The sequence below is a fragment of the Globicephala melas genome, chromosome 11 (genome assembly GCF_963455315.2).
Source record: "Globicephala melas chromosome 11, mGloMel1.2, whole genome shotgun sequence".
NCBI classification, from domain to species: Eukaryota; Metazoa; Chordata; class Mammalia; order Artiodactyla; family Delphinidae; genus Globicephala; species Globicephala melas.
Window position 1 is genome coordinate 17,251,856 of NC_083324.2, and position 18,982 is coordinate 17,270,837.

The window sequence follows — 18,982 nt, forward strand, 5'->3', positions numbered from 1 at the left end:
CCCTGGATCCGGTGCATTTTGAACCCAGGAACAGGTTAAATAATTAAGCAGGAAGTAAGGTTAACCTGTTAAACGTGGTGTTGTGTGAAGCCTGGTGTTTAAATTCTCTATTATTTCTTCTGAAGAATGAGAAATTCAATGAAAGTCTTGATAGTTAAGGTTGCTTGTGAGAAGGGGAGTGGAAAGGAGATATCAGGATCAAGCTCGGGGTGTCGGAGAAAAGGAAATGACCTTTGATCATTAGATGGAGAAATGAAAGGAATTCGGCTCAGACAGAGCTTTTCTCTTCTCTGTCAGTGCTCCCGGTATCATGTGTTGAATCTTCCACATGATGGCTCAGTCCTGTAAATTAGTCCTAAAATAGGCAATGTCACCTAAAACCCGTGTCTATCCGTCCTAGACAACAGACTGGGTCAAGACACTTCTAGAAAAGGAGAACCTCCTTTCTTTCTTCCCTGGGATTGAGTGCATCTGGCAAGGAGGTGTAGACAGTTAACTTGATTGTTCTTTGCACATTGCTATCTGGCGGAGGAATCTTATTTCAGGCATCGTCTCAGTTGGTCTCCACTGTCCCTGGAGAGAGATCTCTGAGTTTGGGACCAGACCTAGGTGTCTTTGGGCATCTCAGGTTGGGTCTTCTGGAGATAAATAGTTCACTAAAGAGTTTGGAGTTCTGTTCTGAAACTGGTTTCCTGGGTAAGACCTCCTATGATGAATTCCTTTGTGGAACTTTTTGGAACTCCCACAAGGGAACGATCTTGGGCGAGACCAAATATGTCGCTAGTCTACGTGGCACTCTTTTCTATGTTCCACACGAAAAGGGAGTTAGTGTAGACAGTAATTAAGGTCTAGAATGGGAGATCATCGGTTTCCATCCCAGCTTGACCTCTTACTAGCTCTTTGACAAGGGACAGCTTGCTTTCTTGTTCTCCGTCAGTCTTCCCACCTGTATCATGAGGGTGGTAATAGTGACAGTTGATAACATTGGTTGGATTATTAAATAAAATAAAGCACTTAAGTGCTCAATATCATTTCTGGCACATGATGAAGAGCCAATAAAGGTTAGCTGTTATCATTGTTAATGCAATGCAATGAGATTGCTTTATTTTTCTTTCATTTTTTAGAAGAATAAATAGTTGTCACAGTCGATTTAAAACTGGTCTGTTTTAATCGTTTGGCTCTGCGTTCTCCTTTGTGCATCATTTGAGCTTGTTCAACCAGAGACATCTGCCTTGGATTACTGTGTGACTGTACAGTGTCTATCCTTGATTAGTTATGAAAGCCAGAAATGTAAGATATGTATGATAACTCTCTCCAATTCCCATGTATGTCTAACTTTTTCACCTCTCTAAGATAACAAAGCAAGAAATGGAGTTAGCAACATTTTCCGTTTCCAAGGCAGAAAGATATAAACTCTTTCAGTTTGCACATCGCTGTATTTACATCTCAAAACTATTAGGGTGATTCTGAAGTTTTATTCTCTTACAGCAGTGAATATCGTTGCCTCTTCTCTTGTTGCAGGTCAAATGAACAATAAAGATTGATAGCGTTGATAGATGCTCTGGGTGGTGGTGCTGAGAATAGGACTTTTTTTTTTAAGTTCATAAATAGGTTGTCATTACTGAGGCTCTGCTGTTTTTCTGTTAAAGTACAGTAGTTTGATAGAGGCTCGCTTCTTTTATATTTACCTACTGTATTTTCTGCATTGAGTAAATGACGCTGCAGAAATGAAGATTTTGTTGTGTTGTTCTTATAGGACACCTAGTTCTTTCATCAGAAACTGCTTTTTTCTACTAATAAATTATCATTTTTGTTTTTACAGTGTTTTAGTAATTGATGCTAAGGCTTCTATGACATTTTTGAAAATATTTTGAATTCTGCTATACACGAACTAGTCATGAGAAACAGCCGTTGTTGCTAAGAACTTTAAGCGCTTGCAGATACTTTTATACATGAAGACCCGTTAGGTTTTTTTTTTTTTAAGAAACTTTAATCTTTATTTATTATTTATTTATTTATTTAATGTCTTAGGTCGTGCCCTGCCCAGCATGTGGGATCTTAGTTCCCTGAACAGGGGTTGAACCTGTGCCCCCTGAATTGGGAGCATGGATTCTTGACCACTGGACCACCAGGGAAGTCCCTGAGACCCATTAGTCTTTAGTGTGTGTGTGTGTGGCTGTGTTACATACAGTTTTCCTCGCCAAATATGGAACAGTGTTTTACATTGACAACTATAGCAATAAATGAATTAGTGCTCCAGAAAAACCACTGGGCACTGCACAGTCGGCAAGAGTGGTTTTCTTTGCCACCGTGGAGCTCGAATAAGATATTTGCATTCATGTCATTCAAATGTTGGCATTTATTTCCCCAGCAGAAGTAGAAAGCGCAGGTTTCATCAGGAAGCAATAAATAGCAGAATAAAACCTCTTTGTGATGAGCTGTCAGTGCTGTTTTTGAGAAGCGTGAAAAACCATACCGCATTTAAATGATACCCTGTTTAAACAGAAAACAGGAGTGAAGCAATTGTAAATTTATAGCCAGTACATGTGGAGTTTTGCATACCATTCAGGTAGTTGGAACTGTTTCAGAGGTGTATCAACAAGTTTAATATTTATGTCTAAGCCTATTAAGTGATAGTTTGCGCAGAAGGTTAAATCTATTTTTATTTATCTGTCTGTTACTTGAGAGTGTTAGTTGGGGTGCCCTGGCATCTCCATCCTGTTTGACTGTTGAACGTTGCGCCTCTGAGACCTGCTGGGGCCATTTCTGCTTGGTTGATTTAAAGGGGCTCACGTAGACCCCCCCTCCACCTTAAACAGAGTGTTTTCTGTTGTTGAACACTCCGCATCCCCTCAGGACTGGACAGTCATTACTTTGTGAAAATGCCCCCTCCCCCCTTTTCAGTAAGATTCAGGATTTTTCTTTTTCCCACCCATGTTTGCATCTGACTTTTCAAGAGCCATTTTCCCGCCAAGTCTCCCAAACACAGATGACTACTGATGGGCCGTACGTGCACACAGACTTCCCAGGGGATTGCTGTTGGAATCTTTCATGACATAACGTGGATGCTGCTGTTGACAGTGGTTGAGAAACAGACAGACAGTAGTCATCTAGACAGCCAGCTTGCGCTGGGCTGGCCATAGGAAAGATGCGTTTGCAGACCAAGGTGTCACTGAGAGAAAATATTCATTCCACGTGTCTGGACATCTCCAAACGTTCTTAAGTGATTGCTCCAGGGTTAGATGGTATCAAGAAATGTTTGTAACCTCTTCAGCACAGGACAGAGTTTCATCATGGGCCCCCAAAGTTCTCCCTGGTTAAACTTCCCTAGAGACATAGGATTTTTAACGCTCAGCAGCCCATGAGTCCACTTAGATAGAAAGAAAATTCCTCCCATTTTTTTCGCTGTTTGTAAATAAAATTTTGAACTCATCTGTTCCCTGCAGGGTGAAGAAACAAAAAGCCTGACTCTTGTCCTGCATCGGGACTCCGGCTCCCTGGGATTCAATATTATCGGTGGCCGGCCGTGTGTGGTATGTTAATTGCTGAAATGGGTTTTTCTTGTCCCTAATGCAGGTGGAAGAGGGGTCAGTGTTTGGGGGGCGAGGGGTAGGAAACCTTGGTCACTTCATTCTGCTCTTATTAGAGTTCGTTGTGTATCTAACATCTTCCTGCTCAGGGATTTTTATTATCTCATTTTTTTATTGAAGCATAGTTGATTTATAATGTTGTTAGTTTCAGCTGCACAGCGAAGTGATTCCGTCTGGGGGATTTTTATTTCATTGTGATCTCCTAATGTAGCATTGTCCTAGTCATACAGTAGCTCATCTTAGCCGTTTAGCTCTGGGGATGCGTGTCTGGTTGGGTAGCAGTTGAGCTGAGGCACGTCGCGTGAGACGTGTGCAGTTGCACGGAGTGACTTTGCTAGATTGGGGGCTCTGAGACTGGCCATGTGATCGGGGCTTCTGCTCTGTCTGCCCTTCATCAGTCAGGGGCAATTCCCCCATTTGTGGCATAGTCCATCCCATGCTCTTTCTTCCCTCTGGAGCTGTTCACCCCATTCATCATGATCTCCTCCAGAAAGGAGAGACTGAATTCAAATCTGTCAATTTAATTGCAAAGAAAATGTCTGCTAAGAGGGCTGGGGTGGGGGGAGGGTGCAGCAGAGGATGTGTTTTGGGATCTCACCTTTCACGATTGCCCGAGTATGTGTCATCTCTTGCTCTTTTTTTGGGCTGACCCTCTCCTTGTTTGTTAGCTTTGAAGGAAAATTGTCAAGGGAGGGAAAAAGAAAATCAGATTCACTCATTCAACAAATAAGTATTGAACACAGGCTGTTTGCTAGGGGCTTGGAGATACTGGCCAGGGAGACTGGGTCCCTGTGGTCATTGAGTTTATGTCCTGGGTGATACTGGGCAAGAAACAAGTAGATACAGTAATTACACATGGGAGAAGTACAATGAAGGGTAAAAAGTGGGAGGATGGCATGTGGTAGCTACCAAGGAGCAACGGCCATCATTGGCTAGAGTAATCAGGAAAGAGAGGAAGGGATATTAAGGCAAATCCTAAAGGATAAGAAGATGTCAGCCATCCAGCTGTGGTTAATGTTTGCCCCCGCCTTCATGGAGCTCAAGTCCAGATGGAGGAACTGATGAGTTAGGAGAGGAAAGCACTGTTCTCACTGATACACGCTGTGCCTGGGTCCAGCTAAAGATGCCTGGGGACGGTGGAGTGGGGGGTCCATTAGCCGTAGGGAAGGAGGCCACCTGGGGCAGGGCCATTGGAGCTGGGGTCTGAAGGATAAGTAGGAGTTTGCTAGATCAGAGGGTCCATATATAATACATTTATACATTTGAGCAGGCTTAACTTTAAAAATATATATATATTGAGCATATTTAGTTAGCTACAGATTATAAATATATTGACTACTGAACCAATGTTACCTGTCTTATAAAAGTTACATGCAAGAGTCATTTTAAATTATGAAGTTAAAATATGAATATGATTTTTAAAATGCTTTTTTGTCATTCCAATGTGTTGCATTGCACGTACCCATCTTTGAAGACCACTGGGCTAAAAGAAAGTGGACGGACCCAAGGGAAGCCCAGACAAGGACAGGAACAGAGTTGAGGGGTGGCAGGAAGTGGTCAGAAGGAGGCTGGAGAAGCAGAGGCGGGTTATGATTAAATTCCCTTTGCTTTTAGCCAAGGCCACAGTTTCTTGCAAGAAACTTCCACACCGTTTATTGCAAGAAGTGACAGCTTAGTTGTAGGTGATACGTAGTCATTAAAATGATGAACTAATACATTATCTGCCTTATAAAACATACTTTAAAAAGCACACTTCTAGACAATGAGGAGAATGAAGGTGGGCAGGGGTAGGGGCCGGTCCCACTTGGCTGGGCCCCAGCACTGTGCACACACCCTTGTGTTCCTCCCATCGTCTCGAGGGGTTTCTTAAGAAACTAACATTGTGGGCTTCCCTGGTGGTGCACTGGTTAGGAATCCGCCTGCCAAGGCAGGGGACGTGGGTTTGAGCCCTGGTCCGGGAGGATCCCACATGCCGCGGGGCAACTAAGCCCATGCGCCACAACTACCGAGCCTGCGCTTCAGAGCCCGTGAGCCACAGCTGTTGAGCCCGCGTGCCACAACTACTGAAGCCCACGTGCCTAGAGCCTGTGCTCCGCAACAAGAGAAGCCACCGCAATGAGAAGCCCGCGCACCGCAACGAAGCGTAGCCCCCGCTCGCTACAACTAGAGAAAGCCTGTGCGCAGCAACAAAGACCCAACGCAGCCAAAAATAAATAAATAAAATAAATTTATAAAAAACAAACAAAAATCCCAGCAGGGTTTTCCTGACACCCATTTAAAAAAAAAAAAAAAAGGAAACTAACACTGTGTCAGGCTGGCACTTTTCACTTTCCCCTCTTTCCAGTTGACTCAGATCCTAGGTGGCATGTCCCGCTGCTACTCTGATTCAGTTCTTGCTGCCAGGGGTCAGGCTCTCCAGCCCTGGGAGGGCGTGAGGGAGCCAACTGAGGCTTGACTGGCTCAGTAATTGTCCCTAGGAAACACCAGGACTGGACGGACCCAAGTTCTCCAACTTACCATCAAGAACGTCTTTTGCCGTTTGGCACAAATAACAGAGAGTTGACTGTACTTGTTTTTTTTTTTGTTTTTTTGCGGTAGGCGGGCCTCTCACTGCTGTGGCCTCTCCCGTTGCGGAGCACAGGCTCCGGACGCGCAGGCTCAGCGGCCATGGCTCACGGGCCTAGCCGCTCGGCGGCATGTGGGATCTTGCCGGACCGGGGCACGAACCCGCGTCCCCTGCATTGGCAGGCGGACTCTCAACCACTGCGCCACCAGGGAAGCCCTGTACTTGGTTTTTGTTCATAATTTTTATTCCTCCTCTCCATACCCATCATTACCAGTTTTAAGAAACAACTACCGTAAGCGCAGATGCATTTCACTTTTAGATGATTTAGAAGTTTCTGCAGCCAAAAGCGCCCAAACTAGGAAGATCTCTTCTGCACACACCAAAGCGTATATAGAAGAAGGGAGCCTGATGTTTGCAAAATGCCTGAAATAGAGAGGCAAGCCTACGGCTTGACAATTGTTGGGCAGCCGACTATGGGAAAGCCCGAAAAGATGGTGTTTAGTTTCTGCACCTCCCCAGGGGTGAAAAGATGCTTCCAGCCTCACTAGAATGCAGTTGTTGTGTTTTTTTTTTCTCAGACTTACCAAAGAACATGTTTTAGGTCATTTTCTTTTTCCTTTAAAAAAAGTGATTTAAGCACAAACCAGACTCAATTTTGTAGCGTTCAAAAGTGTTCTCAGTTTATGTGGTCTTTTTGTAAGAACTCCATGCATGGCCCTGGGGAGGAAGATTGAATTCCATATGCATGTGTTTGCCGTTGTGTTTTTAAAAACTTGTCCTGATTAGCAGAAACAGCAAAGGGAAACCTAAATGGATTCTTCACTGTTGCCTGGAAATCTGGCAGGTCATTGAGAACATGCTAAAAAGCCAGCATAAGCAACAATGCGCACTCATTGTCAGTTACTGGAAGTAGAACGCTGTGCGGATGACGTGTGTGTTTCCCAAGGAATTCCTGTGTTGGATGCTTGGTTGAGTTGTGACATAAGCCCAGCCGGGGGCTCTGACATAAGGCTTTTCATTGCGTGATGCAGTACGTGATGCTCTTAGCAAAATCACATCACCCATTCATGAGTGCTCGTATCCCTAAAGAAACAGCCCCCAGTCTGGTGTATCAGACCTTTCCCTTCAGCCTTTGGCAAATATACTTCATTGTCAGGCACCCCTGGGATGAAAACAGTCCCTTTCATTTTTCTGTTTCTCAAGCCAACAAAAGCAAACAAATCCTAATTCATCTTGGTTCACCTTCGTGCATAGCTCTACCTTAAAATGTGTTAGGAGAGGAGCCAACAATCAAAGACTAAAGAGATGTCTCTTAAGAGAAAAGTCTCGCTATCAGCGACGGGCTTGATTGGTTTTTTTTTATTTTGTGCTTTCTGTATTTTTTGAATTCTGTTACCATCCCCTACCACTGTCTTTATTTAAGCTCAGTTGTGGTGTTTGCTCTTGCCTGTTCCTCTCTGATTTTTGCTTGGACTTTCTGATGCTCCTTAAGAAAAATGACTTGTGTACGATGTATTTTTCTGAAAAACAAGCCAAAGCCCAAATCCCATCCCCTTTTTTCCCCCCTTCCTCCCCAGCCAAGAAATGCAAAACAGTTAAATCAGAGTAAACACAGATCTGTTTTCATTTGGTATATTGACATCATCCCTTAGGGAACTCAGGCTTGTCCATAAATCCTTTGTGGTCCATTGAGACTCTTCAGGTTCCTCTAGTGGAATATTCCCATAGCCTGGAATGTTGGAATTCATGTGTATTTTTGAGACTTTTCTCAATGGGAGACAGCATTGCACTTAGAGCTTGTATAAGAGAATCAACCTATCCTTAGTTTGAAAGTGACCTATGCCACTTTTTAGCTGTGTGACCTTAAGTAGGTTACTTAACCTCTCTGTCTCAGATTTTTTCCATCTATGAAATGGCTAATAATATTACATACCAGTTGTGGTTATTATGAGGATTAAATGGCGGACAGAGTGCGCTCACTACGTACTTGGTACCTAATGTATGTTCAGTAAATAGAAGCTGTTGTACTGCTTTGTATCTGATATGGGCGCGTAGGGAGCTACACAGATGCCTTGGGAGTCGTGCACCATCAGTAGTGGCTGCGAGAGAGAAGGGAGCCTCATAGAAATTCAGACAGTGAAGGCCTGAGCGGAGTGCTGTGATGCTGGCCAGGGGTGCCTTTGGGGGCCGGTTGATCCAGCACAACACCCACAGATTTGCAGACCCTTCTCTCTTGGAAGAGTGTTGATAGAATCCAGATGGCAGTGAGAGACTTATCTTTGTCTTGTGGGGATAAATGTTGGGAAAAACACTTAAGGTTCATTTTTGCTTGTGATTTTGGTGTCTTTTGAATCATATCTATAACATTATGTAGTGTGTGTGTGTGTGTGTGTGTGTGTCTTTGTGAGAAGCGGGGATGGGAGGGGAGAGAAGAGGTAGAGAATGTGCATTTTCCCACCCTTGGTTACTACTGTTACACTTCAAGGGGTAGATGGAGCCACTTCAAAGCCATGTCTCTCCTTCTTTAGAATATAGGTTTGTTTTTGTTTTGCAGTTTAAAGAGGAAAATGTTGTATTTTCATAATTATTTTTTAACAAATGGAATTTTGATGTATTTGCATGTAGAGAAATAAGTAGTGAAGTAGATCTTCTTATGGCGTTATGTCAGGGAAATTGCCATGATGGTAGATTTTGGAGTTTTTGTGGAACATCCTGAACTTACTTCCCAAATGCTTTTTGTTTGGAAACAACACATGCTTTTGCCATTGCAGTTATAAATCCATCTGTTAATCACGAGAAATTTAATCCACACACTTGGAGAGCATTCATCCCAGTGCTATTTGGAAAGAAGTTCATGAACAAGCTGTGAGGGTTTTTTTTTTTTTTATGAGTTGGAGCTTTTTGATTTTAAATAAAGGGAGGACTTTGAGCATGGAGCTGTCTTCTTTCCCAGAAAGTTTCAGTCTGGACTTTGAAAGATCTAAAGGAATTCAAGAAGATTGGAGATCAGAATTTATTAGGAGGAGGGAGGGGTCATGGTGGGCTTTTCTGATGCAAATCAGAACAAAGATAAAACGCCTATTTTCACCATCAGATTCTTGGATATTTAAAAGTTTTATAATACTCTGTGCTTGTGGGGATATGAGAATACACTCTGTCTAATGAGCTGTAAGTACAAGCTCTCTGAAGGATAGTTTGGCGACGTCTATCAAATACACGTACCCTTTGACCCAGCAGTTCCATTGCTAGGGATTTGCCCCGATATATACTAGCAAAGATATTTCAGAACACAGATAGAAAGGAATTAGAGGTGACACAGTCTCTAATAGCAACAACTGTAAACAGTGCTCATTATCCCTGTGTGGGGTTGCTGTCCAGTCACTTAAGGGAGTGAGGTAGACAGTGGGGCTGATGGTGGAGAATCTGCAACCAGGCACCCGAGAACGTGGGGAGCATAATCCCATTTCTGTGTGTAAGAAAAAAAGAAATACATTAAAATGTTTTGGAAAGGGTGGATAAACTGCCACTCGATGCAGTGAAGGGGTAGAAGGACAGTGGGTTAGAGACGGCAGGGGCTTATCATTTTATACCTTTTGGTACGGCTTGACTTATTTTGTCACGTTACTTTTAGTTTAAAACAGAAATCGGGGGAGACAGCTGGCTTTTACCCCCTTGCCACTTGTGCCGCCAGCAAGAACCCATTACCGTTTTAAGAGTGTAAGCTCGATTTTCATGACCAACTTAATGCCTAGCGTTCACGTGTGTGTTTCTTTTAACCCAAAGGACAACCAAGATGGATCGTCCACTGAAGGAATCTTTGTATCCAAAATAGTTGACAGTGGACCTGCAGCCAAGGACGGAGGCCTGCAAATTCACGACAGGATTATCGAGGTATGTGGACACTGCCAGGGTCTTCTGTAGGCCGAATGGCATCCCGTCTTCATCCGGTTCGAGGCAGGGTGCTCGGTGGGGCAGGGAGGCCTCAGCTGGGACTCTTGCGGCGCAGGAGTCAGACCTCTCCGAGGGTGTGGGACCAGACTGGGTGCTGATTGCCTCGCTCTTAAGCCTTTGTTCACGTTCAGTGCAGAGAAGCCGGATTACGAGTGGCTTATTCACGATTTGGCTCTTGTCACGCGGCCGCACATCTGTTTTGCGTTCTTCCGTTAGAGCTTCGTGTGAAAACCACTGGGGAGTCGTGTGTTAGTTAGAACCAGATGAGCAGTCCCTGTGGTGCACATGGTGACTCTGTTCAGATCGGTGACCAGGGAGGGGATCATTGTGTCAGCTTTGGAATCACTGTAACGTCCTCAGAGCTCACGGCACACAGTTATTTCTACAGATCCCTCTTTTATGCGTGTCTTTTCTGCCTGTTGTCACTTGTACTAGTTGATTGTCCGGGGACGTGCAGGCAAAGGTTGATATTCAGGATGGTCACTCGTCTCATCACCGACTTCCTCGTTTTCAATTTTCACTCATCATTTTAAACTGTTACTTAGGGGCTTTATAGATTTTCACCAGGGGAGGTAGGTAGCTCCCTCCGCCCCGCCACAGGACACTTTGGAATAGGGTCACACTGTGTCCTAGCATGCTCCGAGTTGCTGAAAGGGAAAGAGTGATTCATGGCCTGCTTGTGTGGCCTCCTGTTGCAAAGTTTGATACAAATGACTATATTTTGCTGGTGGTTTTGACTACGTTGATTGCTCTTTTAATGGGTAAATTATATATATATACATGGGCTCAATTTGTTGGCTCTCCTGTGAGGAAAAAATTAAATACGAGAATCCAGGATGAGTTGTTGAAGCCCGTAAGAAACTCACCCATGGGCCGTAGCCATAATATAGCACGTGAAACAGGAAACTGGAAAAATGGCACTGTGACCACTGGATGTTTTATGTTCCAAACACACATTTGCATAGCATCTATATTTCTTGAGTATATGTGTGGTCTCTTTCAAACCTTGGACCGAGTGGGAACTCTGACCATGGGATGAGCCACGAGGGAAGTTCCCGTAACCCGCCGGAATGTGGCCATGTGCTTCTGGGGGAGGGAGCGTTGGGGAGAGGATGACAGAGTCTCGCTTTTCTGGTCCCATTTGGATGAATTCTGCAATGTGCAAAGCAGTACACTTCAGGTCAATTTATATCCTTAGGGGAACAGACGGTTATATCTCCCCAAGAAAACAAACTGAACGAGTTAGGGTATAAGAGTTACTTTTCTGAAAGAGTGGATGCAGTGTGACAGTTTACATATTAAAAGGATACTTGGGGACTTCCGTGGTGCGCAGTGGTTGAGAATCTGCCTGCTAATGCAGGGGACACGGGTTCAAGCACTGGTCTGGGAGGATCCCACATGCCGCGGAGCCACTGGGCCCGTGAGCCACACCTACTGAGCCTGCGCGTCTGGAGCCTGTGGTCTGCAACGAGAGGCCGCGATACTGAGAGGCCCACGCACCGCGATGAAGAGTGGCCCCCGCTTGCCACAACTAGAGAAAACCCTCGCACAGAAATGAAGACCCAACACAGCAAAAATAAATTAATTAATTAATAAACTCCTACCCCCAAATCTTAAAAAAAAAAAAAAATGAGATGGGACGTTTTTATTAAAAAAAAAGGATACTTGATTTTGTTTTAAGGACATCATTAATACTGCTACATCCCCCTTGACTTTTTGAAGGGTTCTTAAACCTAGAGATCTTTTTGCTGCACGTTTTAGGGTCAATCTTCATATTTCCCCGGTCAGGGGAGTGGATTTTCCCTACCAGGAATTTGCTTGGGCAAGATGCTTTTTCACGAGCTCAAATGCATCCTTACTGTCTTTTTTTCAAGGAAGAGAGAATACATTTTTTTAAAAAATAAATTTATTTATTTATTTATTTTTGCTGTGTTGGGTCTTTGTTTCTGTGCGAGGGCTTTCTCTAGTTGTGGCAAGCGGGGGCCACTCTTCATCACGGTGCGCGGGCCTCTCACTATCGCGGCCTCTCTTGTTGCAGAGCGCAGGCTCAGTAGTTGTGGCTCACGAGCCCAGTTGCTCCGTGGCATGTGGGATCTTCCCAGACCAGGGCTCGAACCCGTGTCCCCTGCATTGGCAGGCGGATTCTCAACCACTGCGCCACCAGGGAAGCCCGAGAATACATTTTTTGAGACTATTGTTCCAAAAGATAAGTACAGTTTCCATTGCCAAGGGTTTGGTGGAACAGCCAGTTTCTGTAAGTAATGGAATTTCATTGCTCTTACGTTTTGCAAATGAGAAATGTACAGCTGGGCAGGATTTTCTCTTGGCAAAGGGGGATCTGTGTTTGAAACATTTAGTACGGTTTCTGGTGAGTCACATTCCCCTTTTGGACAGTATGTAAAATATTAATCATGTCCCAGTGTTGAGATGGAAAGAAGGATGATCACAATAGAGAAACAACATATGTGTAATTGCAATTGACACCCCGTGCCCTTCTCCGTCAAATCCTAATCTCTTTTGACATGATACAGTGATTCCCATGCCTGAAAACGATGTTCTCCTGTTCACCTTGTCTGTATCTGAGTTTATTACCAGGCATGAATTTGATTATTTTAAGTGTGCACGTGGGTTCACTAAGAAGCGTCAACGGCTTTCTAGTTTTCCTCCATATTTCTTCCTTTTCAGAGGAGTGAGCAAACTCCCACTAGATTTTCACCATAAAAACTTTCATCCTGGCAAAAGGAAGCTTATATTAAATCCATAGAGACTGACTAAATCTCGTCCTCAGTGCAGAGTTGTTAACGGTTACTGTGTTCCTACCGCTCTTTGTTCCCCAAGACCGGAGCTGTAGTTCTCACCCACATCAGAGCCAAGCATACTCGCCTCGTTTTTTATCAGAAATATTGTGAAATGCCATCAATACTCTCATGAAACGAAATTCATAAATAATATTTATATACATGCACACCTAATGGTAGAACCTATATACTGACATTAATAGAAAAGTAACAGGAAGATCATTTATAATAAAATGTATGTATCGGTATGTAAACGCTTGGGCACAGCCACATTAGAAGACACTGTGATGTTTGTTGCCAGACGCTGGCATGTCCTTGTGGTCTCGGCACGGTGCACCGGCGACAGAAGTTGCTGGTCCAGGAAGGCGGTGCTGTGGAGTTTGGCACCACAAGCAGAATCGCCGTCCACGATTGGATTTTCCACGGTGGTGAACAGATTGTGGTTAAGATACGGCACAATTAAATACAGTCTTCCTTTGATTTGCACACATCTCTGTGTGTATGTGTGTGTATGTGTATTTTTTAAAATTTGTGGTAAAATATACGTAACATAAAATTTTAACCATTTGTAAGTGTACTTTTCTGGGGCATTAAGTACTTTATCGTGCAACCATCACCGCCATGCATCTCCAGAACTTTTTTGTCTTCCCAAACTGAAACTGTAGCCGTTAACCCCCCGCTCCTCCCCTTCCCCCAGCTCCTGGCTGCCATCCTTCTGTTTTCTGTTTCTATGCATTTGACTACTCTAGGTGCCCCACATAAGTGGAATCATACAGTATTTATCTTTCTGTGTCTGGCCCATTTCACTTAGCATGATGGCCTGCGCAGTCATCTGTGGACTTGTAGCATGTGTCAGAATTCCATCTTTTTTCAAGCTGAATACTATTCCATTGTATGTATAGAAGTATATACCACATTGTGTTTATCCATTCATCCATCGATGGACATTTGGCTTGCTTCCATCTTTACACTGTGGTGAATAATACTGCTGTGAACGTGGGTGTGTAATCTGTATGCATTTAAATTGCAAAAACAAAACAAAACAAAAAACCCCTCAGGGTTTATATGTAAAACAGAGTTAGGGTGTACCCTCAGGTAATCATAAAAAGTTTGTCACTTTACCTTTACTAATGTCTGGCAGGATACGGGATGGTTATTCAGGAAGCCCAATAATTCTTCATTGCCCGAGACTGTGCGTTTAGGGCTTCTAGCATCCTTGGTCCCCACCCCAATCCTTGTGACAATGAAAAATGCTTCCATAGATTTCCAGCAGTACCTCGGGTTATGATAAGGACCCCGGGGAGAATGACTGGGGTAGAGGTTTGTCTTGTTCCCAACCTTATGATGCAAGGTGCGTTGCTCAGAAGCTCGTTCTTGCATTGTACTCGTCTCTCATTTGGCGGTAAGTGAATTTCTGTGACAGTTGTCTGGGCTAAATGCAATGTCCTCTTCTGCTTTGAGATAGTAAATGCTATTCTCCGAGTGCAGTGCAGGCAGGGAGTGAAGCCCTCTTTTGCCACTAACCTTTGTTTTGTACAATCCTCTGTAAATACGTGTTCATCTTGGGAGTGTTATGATTTGAAGACCCAAGCATGTGTTCACAGAAGGTCTGTAAGCTCAGTGGCTTTTGTGTACATCAGTCATTCTCTGTTTTGTTTGTCATTGCTAAAAAGGCTGGGTTACAGGGTTGACTAGAACAGATTAACACTGCCTTCCCTTCCCGAGCTAGGCTACCTGGTAAAGCAAGATTTTACTATTTGTTAGTGAAGATAATGTTCTCCCAGCAACTAAAATGGCAGAGTGCCATGTGAATTCACCTGCAAAAGCATTTAGTTTTAGAAAAAGGAAGACGCTCTTTTTCTTCTGTTAACTTTTTATCTTGACGTAATTTCAGGCTTGCATTAATGAATTCCTGTACAGGCTTTACCCGGATTCCCCCAGCACTAACATCTACAACATTTACTTTATCCCTTTCTCTCTCTACCCCTATTCCTAAATACATCAGTGTGTATTTGTTTTTAGGAGTAAGACCTTCTCTTACATAACTACAATCCATTTATCTAAGTCAGGAAATTAATATTGGTGGGGCCCTATTGTCTCATCTACAGAATGTAGTCAGATTTCTAATAATCCGTACAGTGTCCTTGATAGCAAGAGAAAACCGCAGATCATAGGTTTTACTGAGTTGGCACAGTTCGTGATTTCCTTTCCTTTAGAGCAGTGGCTCAAGTATTTTGTCTTACATGCTACTGATGTTTTCAAAGAACACAAACTAGGTCTTTTGTGTAATGTCTCTCAGTTTGGGTTTGTCTGATGTTTCCTCATGAGTATGGATTCAGGCCATACATTTTGGGCAGGAATACCAAAGAAGTGATAGTATGTCCTTCTCAGCGCATCCTGTCGGGGGTCACACGATGCCACTTTGTCCCTTTATTAGTGATGTTAACTTCGGCTGCTTGGTTAAAGTCTTATCTGCCACGTCTCTCTGCTGTAAAGGTATTGGTTTCTCCTTTGTCTTGTATCCTGTCGGGGAGGGTGGGGGGATACTTTGAGGCTGTGGAAATATCTTGCCGCGACTCAAACTCTCATACACTGGTTTTAGCACCCAGTTATGGATTTTACTTGACTATTATTATTATAATGGTTGACAAATGGTGATTTACTAAGTACATCCTTCTATGTTTATGAGTTGTAAGAAGAAGTGTTCTTTTCCTCCCTGTTTTTTTCTGCCTATCTCCATGTGTCTGTCTGTCTGTTTCAGTATGGACTCATGGATTCTTATAATTTGGTGGTCACCTTGGCCAGTTTGGGCCAGAAGGCGCTCTTTCAAGCTAGTACCTCTGTCCTTTTCTCCTGTTTCCATCAGTTTTTGAGCACTTCCTTACTTTGTGGCACCACGAGATGTCCCAGGCTCATCTTGTGCTCTCCTTGCCCCAGCCCTAGAATCAGCTCTTTTTCCAAGTAGCTCTAACTCCATTGAGTGAAGAGTGAGTGGCATTTAGAAACCAAAATATGGGTGCTAGGGTGATCATATATAATTATACGAGGTTATAATTGAGGTTTCATTGTTTCTAGGCACTCTCAGCAGACAGAGCTAGAAAATGGAAATACGCAGATACACACACAACATTATCATCATCAACAACACACCTCTCTCCTTCTGTTTCTCTGTTCGTCCTTTTATATATTTTGAAAACTATGCCTGTATCAGTACCTCTTATTCCAGTCCAAGTCTGCATGCTTAAGTTTCTCCTCCTCCTTTGAAGATTTGCAACTCCTAGAGGAATCCCTTTTGAAATAGTGATGAATGTACTCTTTTCTTTTGAATCAAAACTCTGATCTTTGCTTAGCTGTTATCAGTGAAGTAAAAATTGTTGATGAACATTGTTTAAAATATTTCTATATTATTTTTGGTTTGATTTTGGGAGGAAAAATGTGCTCTAAAGTAGGTGATTTTGTAATTACATTTTTCTGTCATTATGGGGTAAGAAGGTCTCGGTATTTCTTGTGTAACTGTATGCAGGAAACCTATTATTGCTCAACAGGCAGAGAGATGCTCAAGCCATTTGGGGGTGACATTAAAAATAAACACGTGAGGCTATGCTGTTGTCCTCTGTAGTGACTGATAGCCATGGACCACACTCAGCAGAGGAGAGGAAAAAATTCTGTGGCAATTATCCTCCTGAGAAGTAAAACCTGTTTGTGTCCATTTGAAATCTCTGTTACCTCAGTTACACAAATAATCTGTTTTGATGAAAGGGATGTGGTATAATTCAAGCTATGTTGAGAAGATTCTTTTTAAGCCGCAAAAATACGCAGGTTTTAGAGACCCCTTATTAGTAATGGGCCTCAACTCTCCATTTCCAGAGGCAGAGACTAGAGTTTCATCTGAGTTACCGATTTCGGTTGGTCGACAGCGTTGTACCCTGGATTTTTATGCGGCAGGATTCTGAGGCCATGTCTGGATTGAGTGGGGGTGAGTGGGGTGATCATTTAGTGATGTTTACCGTGGACACAAGAGAGGAGGGGTGACAGTTCGACTCTGGACTTGTTATCTCTGGCTGGACTCATACGATGTTTTTGGAATGACGACATTATCATTTGGAAGTAATGACTCTCCTTTCATTGGGATGGTGTGTATTTCATAATAATGTATGAGTCATTCTTTTTGGTCTTCAGATGTAAAAGAAAGTGGACACCTTTGTTGCATCTCAGTTCTTTTTCCCTCCTCCCCCTGTTTAAAGACGCTTTTCACTTTCATCTTACTCTTATAGCCTGTACCATAGCAATAGAAGTTCTGGCAAAATGAAAGCAGCTGATTTCCTTAGTATTAGCAGGCACATGTGGAAGTGGAAAGAGCCCTGAGGTTTCAATGAGGACCCCAGGTTTAGGTTTCTACCAGGTTATTCGCTCTGTGGTCTTAGTATCCTAGATGCTGAGCCTCGCGTGCCTCATGTCTAAAACGGGAAGAGCATTACTCTCTGTCTCCCCTACCTGTCATGCTGTCTGAGTAGAGCAAGGAGATAACATACGTCAAAGGATTTTTGCTCTTACGTGCCAATATGAAGAATTGTTTGGGTTTTTTTTTAAATTCAAATTTTAGTATCTGATACAAGAACTTAATACCAAAGCCAATTATAGAAGTCAGCAAAATACTTCTGAGATCTGTTTTCCTCTTGTGTGTTTTAGCCAGAATGTAGTGCTGCTGCAAGGTTATTGCGGAAACCTTGAACTGTTTCAGGCAGACATACTTTTCAGAATTAACAATGTGACCAATTAATGCCAAATATTTCCTCTTTACTCCCAGTTGCCTTTAAAAAAATAACATTTTGTATTAATTTTTTTCCTAATGACTGTACTGATATATTGACTTGGTAATATTTATTATTGTTCTTATTTTATTACTGTTTTGCTATAAAAACTAGCTTTACCAAAAAAAACACTAGGTTTTCAGGGAACATGTTTGTAACAGACATCACTGCACACCAGCCAGATAAACGTTAGGTGAAGGATAAAACATATGGCGTGATGCAATTTGTTTGTTTTAAAGACATTTATGTATATTAGTCTTTTCATAGGAAAACGTACTCGGAGGTAATAAAACATTTTAAAGTTACATATAAAGTCGTAGAGTGGGATTATGGGGAAACTCTACATCTTTTAAGTCACCTTTCTATAATGTTGGGCTTCTCCAGAGAAGTGAGTATTCTTTTTTATAATCCAGAAAACAGTAAAGAGGAAAAACGATGAGTTAGAAGTTTCCTTTGAGTTTTAAGTATCACAAAGCTGACTCCTGCTTGTGTGTTTCCTTTTGTATGTTACTTGTCCTTCTCTTTTCCAAAAGCTCCTAGCAGATGGCCTCACATATGAGATGGGTGGGCAGCTCATGCTGAGACGCTGGAACCAGGCTGTTGGAAGTTCCTCCCTTCCATTCTCTGTCCAGATTATCAGAGTTTACTTCCTCTTGACACTGTGTACTTCTGTGGGGGTTGTGGCTCCCCAGAAGTTTTAAATCTATCCCCTCATGGTCAACCCTTAGTAAAAAGAGTTATTTAGATCATCCACAAAGCACTTTAAAATAAGAATAAATCAGAAGTGACTGGCATCCCCATTAAATTTTTTGAATAAAGATTAGGTCGAAAAATTAAATCTTTGGTAATTCCCAGACAACAACAAAACAACAAACCCTTGACAACAGTACAGATAATATACAGTTTATATTCAGTTGTCTTCTTTGTACACCATATCTAGACCCTTATCTTTAAGTATGGGGGTTTTGAGAGCAAGAACCCATGTCATTTTTTTAAAAATTAAGTTTTTGTCTTTCAGTCTGTTGGTGTAAGACACAAAGAGTTAGGTACACTTTTTTTTTTTTTTTTTTTTTTTTTTTGCGGTACGCGGGCCTCTCACTGCCGCGGCCTCTCCCAGTGCGGAGCACAGGCTCCGGACGCGCAGGCTCAGTGGCCATGGCTCACGGGCCCAGCCGCTCCGCGGCACGTGGGATCTTCCCGGACCGGGGCACGAACCCGTGTCCCCTGCATGGGCAGGCGGACTCCCAACCACTGCGCCACCAGGGA

The 18,982-nt window shown here is 43.0% G+C and overlaps 1 protein-coding gene across 2 annotated transcripts in view; it reads left to right on the forward strand.

The window, feature by feature from the left end:
* The window catches only part of PDZRN3 (PDZ domain containing ring finger 3), a 247,234-nt gene that overhangs the window by 12,371 nt on the left and 215,881 nt on the right, over positions 1-18,982 (forward strand). For both annotated transcript variants that reach the window (XM_030867737.2, XM_060308000.1), the window contains exons 2-3: positions 3,447-3,533; positions 9,940-10,047. In XM_030867737.2, the coding sequence (XP_030723597.2) occupies positions 3,447-3,533; positions 9,940-10,047 (195 nt within the window). The remainder of the gene's footprint in view (positions 1-3,446; positions 3,534-9,939; positions 10,048-18,982) is intronic.